This window comes from Anabrus simplex, chromosome 1 (assembly GCF_040414725.1).
Source record: "Anabrus simplex isolate iqAnaSimp1 chromosome 1, ASM4041472v1, whole genome shotgun sequence".
NCBI lineage: Eukaryota > Metazoa > Arthropoda > Insecta > Orthoptera > Tettigoniidae > Anabrus > Anabrus simplex.
In genome coordinates, this window is record NC_090265.1 from 1,023,967,474 (window position 1) to 1,023,982,819 (window position 15,346).

The 15,346-nt window shown below is 40.0% G+C and overlaps 1 protein-coding gene across 2 annotated transcripts in view; it reads left to right on the forward strand.

Annotated features, from left to right (window-relative positions):
- LOC136875748 (luciferin sulfotransferase) overlaps positions 1 to 15,346 on the forward strand; it is a 246,934-nt gene that overhangs the window by 123,908 nt on the left and 107,680 nt on the right. For both annotated transcript variants that reach the window (XM_067149333.2, XM_067149325.2), the window contains exon 2: positions 9,372 to 9,577. In XM_067149333.2, the coding sequence (XP_067005434.2) occupies positions 9,373 to 9,577 (205 nt within the window). In that variant the 5' untranslated portion in view covers position 9,372. The remainder of the gene's footprint in view (positions 1 to 9,371; positions 9,578 to 15,346) is intronic.

Below are 15,346 nucleotides of genomic sequence, written 5' to 3' on the forward strand. Positions count from 1 at the left end.
GCAGGAATTTTAAAATGGCTGTTCTCACACAAGGGAAACGAACTATCATATGAAAGGGTGAAGACCATAACGGTGTAAGTGACATTTAAAAAAAATGAGTTAAGTGCAGGATGTAACTCCAGGAGGATGTATCCTTTCACCAACAAAGAGATACAAGTGATAGCGGTAATATTCTGCGCTCTAGTGATGGGTGGTATAACTACAAATACCATGCTTTATATGAGTGTTGAAGATGTTTAAATGCCTTTTTCTCTGAATGACCAAATGCTACTTAAACCGTTATGGTTTTCACCCATTCACATGCAGTATTTTTACTTAATTTAATTTTATTTATCGTACCATGAAATACCACATTATAATGCATTATAATGAATGGCGTACCATTTGACACCACTGGTCCATTCTCAGCCGCTAGATTCGAAATGTGAAGTACTCGTATTAGTGATATTGCAAAACGTAATTGTCCAGTGTGTGAATTACTTACAGGTAGGCTGTGCATTTGAAACAATTAGAACGTTTCTCATGGTGCCCAATACTGCTGTAGTTCGATTTAAAAATATCTTCATTTCATTGATCCCGAAGGAAAACACAGTTCCCGTTAATACCAATAAACGATATGAAAATAAAATGTCCATTTCTTTAATGAATTAAAAGTTATCTTGATGAATAAATCTCGATATAGACGTGGCTCGGAACCCAGATATTCACCATTTGCTTCGTATTTTCCTGATAGCACGTAGCAGGCATGTGCATGTCAAGCTGTAAGAGCAGGTTCTTCTTTTTTTTTGCTAGTTGCTTTACGTCGCACCGACACATATAGGTCTTATGGCGACGATGGGATGGGAAAGGCCTAGGAGTTGGAAGGAAGCAGCCGTGGCCTTAATTAAGGTACAATCCCAGCATTTGCCTGGTGTGAAAATGGGAAACCACGGAAAACCATCTTCAGGGCTGCCGACAGTGGGGCTCGAACCCACGATCTCCCGGATGCAAGCTCACAAACGCGCGCCTCTACGCGCACGGCCAACTCTCCCGGTAAGAGCACGTTAAGTTGTTTATATACAGTACCAGTGATGTTGATAAAGATTAGAGCGATGGTTCTGGAACGATTACTGCTTGAATTTATTTTTATTTTAATGACATCACACATGCTTTCTAACATGAGATATAAATGCAAAAGGAGTAGGGGTGCTGATACCTTCGGCAGTGTACTTTAGTCCTCGTGCGAAACGCCCATCAGTAGTACCATGGTCTTCCAAGTGGAATACGAATAAACGTCATTCACACGTACGCAGATCTTTCACGAGTCGTCTATTTAGGGTTGGTGTTGTCAACTCCCCGTATTATCTTTGCGACGGGCAGTCAGTAAGGGAGTCCGATCATCTGTTCTTCATTTGTACATTCCGTCGAGCACGACGAACCTCATTTGCTGACTGACTATACCAGTTCCAACTACAAACGTACAAATTCAGTTGAGCATTCAGTGGCTGCTTGCGACAACAGAGAAAAAGGATACGACGCTATAATAAGTATTTAACCGATATAAAGAGATCCTTACGGATGTTTGTAAATGGTAATCATTGCCCATTACTAACCCTAAGCTACTAATTACTGTCCTCTACCTTTCATCGACATATTCACTCTACCTCCAAAGAAAAGCAGCTCGATTTGTTCTGGGCGATTTCCGACAAAAGAGTAGCGTTACAAAAATGTTGCAATGTTTGGGTTGGGAAGAATTGAGAGAAAGAAGAAGAGCTGCTCCACTAAGTGGTATGTTCCGGGCTGTCAGCGGAGAGATGGCGTGGAATGACATTAGTAGACGAATAAGTTTGAATGGCGTTTATAAAAGTAGGAAAGATCACAATATGAAGATAAAGTTGGAATTCAAGAGGACAAACTGGGGCAAATATTCATTTATAGGAAGGGGAGTTAGGGATTGGAATAACTTACCAAGAGAGATGTTCAATAAATTTCCAATTTCTTTGAAATCATTTAGGAAAAGGCTAGGAAAACAACAAATAGGGAATCTGCCACCTGGGCGACTGCCCTAAATGCAGATCAGTATTTTTTTTTTTTTTTTTTGCTAGTTGTTTTACGTCGCACCGACACAGATAGGTCTTACGGCGACGATGGGACAGGAAAGGGCTAGGAGTGGGAAGGAAGCGGCCGTGGCCTTAATTAAGGTACAGCCCCAGCATTTGCCTGGTGTGAAAATGGGAAACCACGGAAAACTATTTTCAGGGCTGCCGACAGTGGGATTCGAACCTACTATCTCCCGAATACTGGATACTGGCCGCAGAGATCAGTATTGATTGATTGATTGATTGATCATCCAATCTTGCAATACCTATATATCTGTGTAACGTGCCTTAACATATTTCGTAAAATATATCAGGTATAAAATATCTTGGTAAAGAAAGATGAAAACATAATAATGAGTGACTCAAATCCAGGAAACTGTCACTTTTGGCAAAAATTATGGTTGTGTTGGTCTCCATATTTATTATGAAACACTCCACAAAACCATACGTATAGCCTACTTTAAATCTTCCAGTTACAGGAAGCTATCACATTAATATACGCCAACGCATATCACTGACGCATAATCGTGTACATGAGGCTTGTGTGTATTCAGCTTGAGCCTATCTCCGAGGGACATGACTGCGTGGATTGAGTCACGTAACAAATGGTGGGTTCAAACTGCGCTGCCCATAGCCCTGAGAATAGTTCGCCGTGGTTTCCCATTTTTATACCATACAAATATTCAGCTTGCACCTTAATTAAGGCTACGGTCCTTTCCTTCCTAGTTCTAGCCTTTTACTGTACCAACGTCATTATAAAACCTATCCATTTCGGTGCGATGTGAGTTCCGCTTTAGCCTTAGCCCGAGCAACACGTATCTCGAGCAAGTGTGTACAAGTGTGGAGCCTTACAGTGAAGTGGGGAAAGCCCGTTTGGTTTCAGTGTTTTGCGTATTATACGCTTAGGGAACTAACGACATTACGGAACGATGGTAGTTGAAAGGAAAAATACAATCGTCATCACTTTCACAGAACGAGATATACCACGACCAGCCCCCTACGAAATCCACGAGTGGATTTTTGAAAATTTGAAACTTGATGAAGCCGACATCGAAACATTACAGCTCAACGGAATTTCCCGACAAGTCTTCATTAAGTGCAGGAGGCAAGAGACAGTTGATCATCTTCTCAAGCACTATGAAGGTGAGCAATATTTTGTTCATAGCAATGGCTATCGTAGTAAAATAACTGTTGATTCGGCCGGCCTAGGGATTAAACTTGTGAGAGTTTTTAACCTCCCCACCGAAACATCTCATGGACACATTTCAGACATTTTGCGTCAGTACGGGACTGTACTTTCAGTAAGTGATGAAACGTGGAGTTCCAATTTTCGATATAAGGTGCACAATGGCATACGTGCAGTACGCATCATGCTTAAAAAACATATCCCTTCCTACGTAGACATAGCAGGAAATAAGGCTTTAGTAAGTTATGATAACCAACCACCAACCTGTGCCAGCTGCAGTAAGATAGGCCATTACCGTAGTGAGTGCCCAACGCGCCGTTTACCAGTTCAAACACCTGCTACACCCGACAAGCCAACCTGGGCGACCTTGACTTCAGCCTTGGGGAAGCTACCGACGCAACGTATACCTCTCACAACAACACAACTCACCCCAGATTTTCCAGAGGTGGACACACGATCAGCTGATACACCAGCCTCACATGTAAACACACCGTCCGCACAACAGGCAGAAATTACCACAGAAGAGGAAGAGACACAAGTAGCCAAGCCAGCACACAACCACCTTGAGGAGACAACAGAACCTGTTTGCGATAGAAATTTCCCAGTGGAACAGTCGCTCAGCTTATCAACCTACCAAAATAATACCCAGTTAAATGATGTACCGGTACTATCAGAACCACCCTCACAGCACCAGACACAACTTTGTGAACCTGTCAGCGAACCGTCCCCGACACCTACCAGTGACATGAATGGCTTAAAAAATGACACCACCACACAGTCTGTGCAGACGCATTCCGCACAGTGCACAAACAAAGTAGGCGGTGACGAAGGTAGTTTAATGGAAACGGAAACCACCAATTCAAAATCCAACCAAGCAGTTAGTCACAGGGATCCAAGATTAAAAAGATCGGTTGAGGGGAATGATAGGAAGAAAGTAATAAAATTAAGTAAATGTCTTTCACAAACCTAATCTGAAGAATATTTACGTGCTGTTGGGTAACGCCAAACGAGTATGGAAGCTGCTAATGTTTTTTTCTTGGTAATCTTAGCTGTGACGTCAGTAGTTAGCTGCTACGGTACTCTGAATGTGAACTGCCTCCGAAGTCAGAGCAAGCAGGTCTTGCTAAAAGAATTTATTAAAGATTATGATTTAGACGTAGTTTTCTTGCAAGAGGTTAACGTCACGAACTTAGCTTTCCTTGGATCTCAATACAGTTATATAATCAATGCCGGAGAAAATTTAAGAGGAACTGCCATCGTCTATAGAGCTGGGATAAATATAAAACTTAGTGAATGTCACCCGAATGGAAGAATTTCATGCATACTTACCGAAGATAATACACTGATGATTAATATATATCTACACTCAGGAACACACAGACGCCAAGAACGGGAAGATTTCATTCAGCAGGAACTGCCTTATTTTCTGCGTCACAATTATGATAATATTATTCTCGGAGGTGATTTCAACTGTGTATTAAATGCAAAAGATCAGACAGGTGAATTCCATCCCTCCCTGGCATTAGGGAGAGTATATCGCGAACTTCGGCTTTGTGATGTGTGGGAAGTTCTTCATGGTAACAGAGTCGAATATACTTTCTTCCGAGGTACGGCTGCTTCACGTATCGACCGCTTTTATGTAAATAAAGAATCAGAGAATAATATCCGAGCAGTAACTGTTAATGTTGCACCATTCAGCGATCATCATGCAGTAGTGATGAAGACTGCGGGGCATAGACCGGCGGCACAGATGGGAAGGGGTTACTGGAAAATAAACAGCTCCTTACTGTCTGACGACGATATACAAAATGAATTTTCACTCCTGTGGAATGATCTGGAAACTCGAGTGCGAAGAGGTGGACAACTTTCGATCAAATCTTGGCTATACAAGTTTAAGCCAGCTACTCAGAGCTTTTTCAAACGAAAGGGAGTAGAAAAGGCCATCAACAGACGCCGTACGCTGCATTCTTATTACGTGATTCTTCACGATCTTGTCACCCGTCAGCAAGCCGGAAATGACGTATCCAATCATTTGACCGCTGTTAAACGCCGAATCAAGTCAATACAGGAAACTATTCTCCGAGGAGCAATCATTCGCTCCCGTGCAACATCAGTCATACACGAAGAGAAAGCACAGTTGTACCACCTTGCCTCCGAAAAGAATAAAGAGAAAAATAAATACATTCACTCGTTAATTACAGATGACAATAGGAGTCTTACCACTACAAGAGACTGCATTACTGAAGCCGAAAAATTCTTCCAGAGAACATGTAGTGAAAGTGAGATATCGATACCCGACCAAAACAAAATACTCTCCTACTTAGATCAACGTTTGCCTGAGGAAGGAAAACAGCAGCTGACCCATGAGATCACCGAGGAGGAAGTTCTAAAGGCCCTGCGCACTGCAAGTGACAGATCAGCTCCTGGCCCAGACGGTCTCAGCTTCACCTTCTACAAAAAGTACTGGCCAGTCATTAAACATACGCTCGTAGAATTGATGAACATTCTATTAAACAACTCCGAAGAATCAACTGGATTCAGCGAAGGCATAATCATTCTTATTCCAAAAGTGTCAATGCCCCGAACTTTATCAGACTATCGTCCTATAACCTTACTAAATGCAGACTACAAATTATTTATGAAAATTCTGGCCAACAGGTTACGGCCGTTTCTGGCAACCATCATTCAGCTAGGGCAGACATGTGGCATTCCGAAAAAGAAAATCACTTTTAATCTCCAAGCAATTAGAGATGCTACATTATTATGTGAACACTACCCTCACAATGACGCAGCAATACTTAATCTTGACTTTGAAAAGGCTTTTGATCGAGTTCACCATGGTTATTTGTTTACGATTCTCGATAAGTTTGGTATTCCACAGTCAACATGTAGTATCATTAGATCTCTATACACTCATGCTCATTCCCGAATTCTCCTCAATGGTCATTTCTCCAAGCCTATTCCAATACGAAATTCAGTGCGACAAGGATGTCCTCTATCTATGATCCTCTTCGCCTTAAGTATAGAACCCTTCATTCGAGCTGTCCATCACCTCCTTAAGGATGTACCAAATCCGCACAAGATGTTTACCGTCCGAGCGTATGCTGACGACGTAACACTTTTATTACGGAACCGAGCCCAAGCGGATCAGCTGATTGGCATAATATCTGTGTACGAAAGAGCCGCCAACGCGAAAGTGAATTATCAGAAATCTGTCTTGTTACCTCTCGGTGCCTGGCCAAACCACATCACAATTGCTGGAATCCCTGTCAAAGAAGAAATAACAATTCTCGGTTTGAAATTTACAGGCAAATTTCAGGAGACAGTCGAAAAGAATTGGACTGCAGTCATCAACACTGTCCGGAACACAATGACGAAGGATCTCAGCAGAAATCTTAATCTAATACAGAAAGTATGGCACATTAACTCATTCGCTCTGTCCAAGATATGGTACGCGGCTCAGGTCTTCCCCATTTCAGAGAAACATGCACAAAGAGTAGAACTTGGAATTAGTTACTATCTATGGAGAGGATACATATATCGCATATCAAGAAATCAGCTCAGAAGGCCAGTTGATCAAGGGGGCCTAGGTCTCATCGCCGTCTCCGCTAAATGCCAGGCTCTGCTTCTGAGGTCAATTCTACTGGCAAAGAACGGACTCGGGGATATTAATGATATGCATTTTTGGACATCACCTCGAACTGGAAGCTTTAAACGAGTACTGCATACTATTGAATCTTTCTATCCTCATGTGAATCAACAGTGCATTCCACCCACGCAAATCATCTACCGTCGTCTTTTAAACCGTCAACTTGTTACCCCACAGATCATGGAAAAATTCCCCAACAGAAATTGGAAAAATATCTGGAAGCAGTTCACAACACAAGAGATCCCAACAGACTGGAAAAGTTCAGCATACATAGCCATCCAAGATGCCATACCAACCGAGGAGAAAAAATTTCGCCACAACTTGGTCCAGTCACCCTTGTGCCACAAATGTGAGATTCCAACTATTGATACACAACTCCACAGACTAACTCGATGTGATGGTATGATGGACGTTTGGCGATGGACACTGACTCTGGTGCAGCAGTTAACATCTTCCAATAACCCTAACGATATATATCGTATCTTGTTAGCTTTGGACATGCCCAACAGGAACAACAAGTTTGCCCTAGTATGGCTAGCAATGGGCTTTCTTCATTATGCGCAGACCAACGAGAAATGCTCTGTACAAGGTTTTAGGCAGTTTCTCAAGACAGCGAGACAAAAACTGAAAGTGTATAGTGCTTCTGGAGGTCAGGAGAAATTCAATGAACTTTCTGTTCTTAACTTGTGATGATACACATTGTGTAAATAATACTTTGTTTCAGTTTGCATTTATTTGTTTCTTCATTTAATAATCTAAATTACCGATGTAATTGTATAGTATATCGGTCACCGACGAAAGTGGATCGCCTTCCCGTTCCTCAGTAAAGTGATGGATCACATGTGTTAATTATATTTATTTTTTTTTTTAAACAAAAACAAGATATCTTAATGGTCGTGATATCTCTCAAGATTTGTTTGGTGTTTTTTTTGTTGATTTTGTATTTAAAGTTTATCTGTAACAGTATGTCTAATTTACGCAGCACTGTAATTAATTATGTATCCATTACTCTGCTCTAGAAAATAAAATAATTATTTGAAAAAAATGTAAAACAAATATAACAAAACATCATTGTCAACAGAGATGTGCCGCATAATCGGTACTGCTGATACGGGTCCCGAAACAGACTGGATCACTAATAAGATAAAGTATCTGGCCACCATACATTCAGTCTCGTAAAAAGTTAATATTCATTTCGCAACTGGATTTTATGACGATATTGCACAGTTCAGCAATCTCCGTTACATTTTTCTCTGAATGTGCGTTACCATCGGTGGATAGCACTTAGATCACACTTAGCTACTTGTCCTCTCACTTTCGTCGACTTATTCATTCACTCATCCACGAAATCATCCAATATTCCAATACCTATGTATCAGTGTAACGTGCCTTAAAATATTTCGTAACATGTTCCAGCCTATCACACTCTAGTATAAGCAGCTCGTCGGAACAAGGTCTGGAAAACAGCGTGCTACGTTGCCGAATTTTCTTCTTTTATTTGCAGTGCGGAAATGTAATGTTTTGCGGTGAAGTGCTGTACTACTTTTCGGATAAAAACATAAAGATTAGCTGTAAGATTTGTGCAAGAGCAATCCACCGCTGGATCCGTAATCGAGCAAGTGATAGCGCGGATGGTGATAGTTATTTACAAGGAGAAGTCACTGGGATTATCGCCTCTTTTTAACATTAATGGAATGTTGCCCAGTCATTGACTCCAAATTAAGGCAATATTGTTATGAAAATTCATGAACTCCTGAAGATTAAAACACTGAAATCTCTCATTGTCGCATTTGGAAGAAACTTTCTTATAATAATTATTGTCATTTTGATTAAGGTATTCAGTACTAATTATTCTGACCACACGATATATAAAAGATAAAAATAAAGTACAACAGATATCATTTAATTCTAGTACTTAGTCGTAATCAACTGCATTATGTTAATTTCTATTCAGTACTTGAGTGTAATTTATGAAAACTATGTAATTTCTATTTAGGAGCTGCCTGGCCGAGGCGGTAAGGCGTGCTCGGTTCGTCCGGAACGACGTGGGTTCAAATCTCCGTCAGAAAGTCGTAACATTTAAGAAAAGAAATTCCCACTTCCGGAGGTGCATATGGGCCTAAGGTTCACTCAGCTTACACCAAAAATGAGTACCAGGTTAACTGCTGGGGGCAAAGGCGGCCGGGCGTAGAGCTAACCACTCTATCCCATCACGTGCCGAGGTTACGAATAGTGGAAGCCTTTACCTTCCACCCCTCCAAGGGCCTTCATCGACTGTAGGGAGATGACTTTGCTTTGTTTGCTTTTAAAAAAATATAATTTCTATTTGGAGTATGACAATGCAGAAATTTTCCTGGGTACGACTACACTTTACCATCAGACGTTATTAACTACCTATTATTAACTTTTTATCTGACAAGATGATCAGTATAGTGATATTTTATGTTTCACTTTTTAGAATGTCATTTCGGTACGAGCCAGTAGAAGAACCAACAGCTCTCAAGCTAAATGAAGCATCGACGAGCAAAATCTTCCAGAAGAGCGCCTGGAGGGTCTATCCTTCTGAATGTGTGGTCACTGATCTTTATCGACAGCTAGAGCCACATATTAGTAATCTACCTGTGAGGGAGGATGACGTCTGGATCCTGTCCTATCCCAAGTGTGGTGAGTCCTCTTACATCATTACATTGTTCTTTCTCCACACTGACTACGTTAAATTAGATTCTTAACAATGCCACGCAACGTAAGAAATGTAATTTCATTAAAATATACAAACTGTCCAAATGCGAGATGCCATAGTGTCTTACATAATATAAACTTCATGTTATCTCAGTATTGTCACTTAACAGGCTTGTAAGAGAGTAAAAAATTATCTACCTATGCAATACAATAAATTGAAGAAACATGTACTGTATAGGCGGGAACTTTGTGACTCTCTTACAAGCTAATGGGCCTGTCTGTTTGTCTGTCTATCAAATCACCAGCTTAGAGACTCGTTGCATCCTCAAACAGCACCACAGTTATTAAGTCACAAGTAAGAACCGATGGCAATAATGAGGAATACTAGACAAGATGAAGAGTGAGCTAGTTCCCTGGATCAGAAATCGTTATGCAGCATTATTGAATCTATATTCCTACTCCGTATGCCAGTACTCAGCACCATCCACATCTCAGCAGTTTCTATAGTCTCACCCACTGAGACTTCGATACAAGCTACATTTAACTCTGGGCTGTGCCAAGAGACAGATGAAAAATACTACATCTATCCAGGAATAGTCATTGACAGAAGTGATCCGGTACTTAAATATATATTTGCCATTTATATACTTTCTATAATATGGATGTTAGTCGACAACCATAGCCTATATTCTGTATAGCACACCAGTGCAGTAGTGTCAAAATTGTAAAAGTATTTATCCATCACGATTCCTTTATTCCGATGCTTCCAATGATCTTAATAATGACAATCCATAATGGCATTGCTATCATTCACTACCATTAAGCAACTGGAGTTATTATAGTGCGTAGGAGTCTTTCCTACAAAGTCATAAGGAGGTGAAAAGTGAAATCGATAGGTCCGCAACACTTAATATCAGCCCGAATGTGTTTGGTGCGCAGTGCGTCTCGTAAATCTTCGGAGTTGATGGGTTCGAATTCGACCATCGATAATCCTCAAAACTGATGCTTGTGGTTGACCATTTCACATTGCGCAAATACGGTTTAATACGACATAAATATTATTTACAATGTTAGCTGGAATTACAATCAAGTATACAATGAACTTTTAGCTATTAACTATGTGAAACGGACCGAGTTGGCTACGCGCTTCGAGGAGACTAGCTGTTAGCTTGTATTTAGGGCGCGGCTCGAGGCGAGTATTTGTTAGCGTACATTCGATAGATAGTGGGTTTGAAATGCTCGGTCGGTAGCACTTACGATTGTTTCCCCTGTTATCCCGTAATAAGGCCCCGGTCGCTTCCTTTCCAGTCATAGCTCTGCCCTGTCCCATCGTCACATCATGACCTGTCTTTGGGGCAAGATTTTAGCATAAATAAATAAATAAATAAATAAATAAATAAATACATAAATAAATAAATAAATAAATAAATAAATAAATAAATAAATAAATAAATACAAAAGATGGAAAGAGATTACGGTATAACTGAGAATACTTACAACAAAAAGTGCTTATCAACAAAACTTAAAATACAGCACTACAACACAGTAGTGAAACCAGAATGCCTGTATGCCAGCGAATGTCTAGCACTGAACTACAAGCTTGATAAATTAGAAATATTAGAAAGAAGAATTATAAGGAAAATATTAGGTCTTCTAAGAACTATAGATTTCTGGAAATCAAGAAGTAATGATGAAATATACCAGAACATAGAAAACATAACAGATACAATGTGGAAGAGGCTATTAATATGTTTATACAGAATGGATGACAACAGGTTAACCAAATAGATCTTCAAGTATCTTTGCAACAAGAAGTCAGCAACAACCTGGATTCATGAAGTCAAGAAAGATTTGGAAAGAAATAACATAAAGGAAGAGAAAGAAGATAAGAAGAAGCAACAGAGAGAGCGAGTGAGAGATAATCACAAAAAAAAGTTTTAAAAGTGGAAGGATTCCAAGGTTGGGAGAGAAAATAAAGGCTCACAATGGTCAGAGGAGAGAAAAAGGAGGCATAGTGAGCAGAAGGAGGAGTATTAGAGGAAGAAGAAAAAACAATAAAGGATGAAGCATTGAATTTGTCACGTGTTCCCTAGAAGATCCTAAGGGAGAAAGAAGAAAATTTAAATATCTATAAAAGTATATATGTATGTATGTATGTATGTATGTATGTATGTATGTATGTATGTATGTATGTATGTATGTAGGTTCCAGCACAGCTCTCAGATAAGGTAAAAATATGACTTACTTTCTAGAAAATATTACTGTAGTGACTAGACACCCGTACAACCACTAGGGGAGGATGGATATTAGTGCCAAATGCATAATTTTCTGAGTTGCTATGTATGTTTGTTCTAGAATACCTCTCAATCAAACTTTGTACTGATATGACTCACTATATGGAGAAAAACACTGTGGGAGTAAAACACCCCTAGAAACCACATGGGGCATGGGTGTAAATTGGGCGAAGTATAAAAATAAGAGAAAACGTGCAATATTACTTGGGAATGCATAGTTTTCGGGGTGCTGAGATCGGAGTTGACAAGAGATAAGAAATAATATCCAAATTGACCATGTTTATGGTTGTACGTGTGTAAGTTCCAACAGACCTCTCAGCTAACTTAATTATATACATCACTATCTGAAAAAAGCCCTAAGAGGGACGTGACATTTAAAAATATTCTAAACCGAATGATATCATTGTCGAATCCATACTCTTCGGGGTCTCTCAGACGAACTGTGACAATCTGGATATCATTTAATTCACAATCGGAATGGTGGTTGAGAAAGGGTGAAAAAGAACTTTCCAAAATTACCGTGATTAGTGTTGAATCCACAGATTTCAGGGTCGCTAGTCTGATTAGTGAATGTCCCAGTGACAGTTGAAATCAAACGTAAAGCATGACGCATAAGTACGTACAGTTATCTTCCATGCTGTATATACTAGAATGTCGTTTGATTACTTAACATGATATACACGATCTCACGAAGCTTCAAAATATCTGAATAATTGCTACCATTTCCTATGATTACCTCGAACGTTTTCAAATTTTATTTTTAGCGCATGATTTTTAGTGACGGGAGTGTCCGAGGACATGTCCAGCTCGTCAGATCTGTAACTCCTTTTCCCGGTACACCCCATGGGATGGAGCTACATATATTACTGCGTGAGGGTGTTGTTCTGTGGGTGTAATTGTAATTGTACAGGCTAGGAATGGGAAGGAAGTGGTCGAGGCCATGATAAAGGTACCATCCAGCATTTGGCTGGAAATGAAAATGGGAAACCACGGAAAACCGTCTTCGAGGATGACCAACGGCAGATTCGACCCCAGCCGTCTTCCTAAATAACCGTAACAGGCAGTGCCATAACGCACTGAGATAATCTGTTTGGTAACTTCTCACAGACATGGTAACGTATCACCATATTGAACCCATAATTCTACGGGGAGAAAAATATTTTTTTTCCTCAATATTTATTCGGTATCAAGAAGCTACTTTTATGTTTGAGGGCAGCCATGTTGCGCTCCTAAGAGCCCCGATGTCGCGTGGGAAGGATCTCACTCACGGCAAGCTCATGAAATACCGGGACACCTCGGCGGAACTCGAGTGCCCGACAATTCTTTAAATTCATGGAATTCTATATAACGAGGGATTTTGGCAATACAGCAAATAAAGAAATAAATAAGTTAAATTATTCGTACACCCTACGTGAAGACAGAGCCCCCAGGGAAAAACATGAATGCAGTTAAGAATAAGTACATGTTAGCGTCAGATCAGTGAACTAGCTACACGTGCCAAGGTCAGGGGATGAAGAAAACGCGCGAAACGCACGGGCAGAAATAATTTATTTCCCCTGTTGTGAGTGTGGTAAAATTATAAGATTAACATCTAAAATAAGTGCAAGCCTGTCCGGAAGTCTGGGACAAAGCTCATCAAAATCGGTATATAGGACGCAAAATTGGCAGATTACACAATCAAGCTTAATAGTGGGGATAGCGTCCCTTCTGAGATTATAAAAGAAACCCCCCCGCCGTATATTTTTCAGTGTCGATCTGGAACTTGAAGCCGCGGGAGCTTGTGCCCGTCGTCATTGGAAATTCGCGCCAGATTGATCGACAAGTAACTAAATACATGTCCGTGGCTAAGGTCCACATACTCGGTTAAGACGAGAAGGTGATTGGAAAAGTTCTGAACGTTTGCCGACGAACTAGGAAAGTGTAGGCGTTGGTTAAAATATACACAGCAAATTTTATTTATATCATCTCATGTACGTTTGAAAGTGAAGAGGGGTGGGGAAGCTATTCAGAGTAGTTCTGCTCCCTTTATCTGTTGAACACCTGTTTTATTGGAGTAACGGAGAGAGACAACTCTGGGAACGAACCAGACAGTCGCAGCCGACTGCAGAACGAGGGAAGTTCGTGGTGCAAATTACAGAGAAAAGTGCGCGATTTATGTGGTAATTTTAATATCGTGTGTGAGAAGGGTAGTGTTTGTAAGAGTGAGATGTTGGAAATGATAATGTTATTTGTGAAAATGTACGGCTAAGGAGCGAGGTCAGCTGGTGACGATGTAACTAGAATACTGGGAACGACGCCATGTGCAGGTCTGTCTATATTTGTATTATGTTGTAGTTAGTTTTATTGGTCTGTCCCAACAAATTTTTCAAGATGATTGTCGGGTTGATATCAGGCGAAAGGTGTTGTAATTTTTGGTCAGCGTGTGAAAATTTCAGTGTGTAAATTTCATGTCAAGAACGGTAAAATGCGACGTTTAAATTTTGGTGTTAATGTTCGATGAGATATTGTCCAAAGCGTGGAATTTTGGAAAGTTATAAGTGTAAATTAGTCGTGGCGAATATCTAAATTTCAAATATCAGTTGAATTTGGAAATGTTTGTCAATGATAATAATAATAATAATAATAATAATAATAATAATAATAATAATAATAATAATAATAATGATAATAATGTCTACCGCGAGATAAAGAAATTTTTTCTATGTTAAAAGTGCATTTAACCAGTATATTTTTACAAGGATCGCAGGCATATTTAGATAATTTCAGTGAAATTTGATAGAGTTACCGTTATTCATGGGAAGAAAAATTTTGAGACATCGTGTATATCAATGATACGAAAAGCCGCGGTGTGTTCTTGGATTCTCGAGGTCCGAAAGTCGTAATAACAGTAAAGTAAGAGATGTGTTTTATAGTGGTTGTTGTTTTCACCAGGGGATTGAATTATGAAAACGTGTCTTGGAAATATAAGAAAAGGGGATTGAGAGCGACGAATTTATATGTATGTGGAGATGAGAGAGATGGATGAAATGAAGCCTGGATTTTAAGTGATACCGCTGGAATAAAGCGAGGAGAATGAGTTTGAGACAGGCTATATTTTTGCAGAGGAAGTATTTAGGAAACAGGCTGTGTTGAGGCAGGCTGTATTGTTTTCCGCTACCAATCCGAAATTTGAGACGACTACTGTGTGAAGTACCGTAGATTTCTAGTAAGATCCCAAGTGAAAACGACTCTAGTAAAAGGTTAAAATCTTGGTAGTAAATGTCCAGCGATTTGTTACTTAAAGCCCGTATGAATATTAAGATAATGCGACCTCAAGGATAAAAGAGCATTTTGGACCCATGGTTGGGGTGTATTGAATTTGTTCACTGGATAGGTCATTGACATAAATAGTTGGAATTGACCATAGGCGATTTGAGAGTTTCGAATGCGGTAGTGATGATTATTATTTTGAAGGCATCCA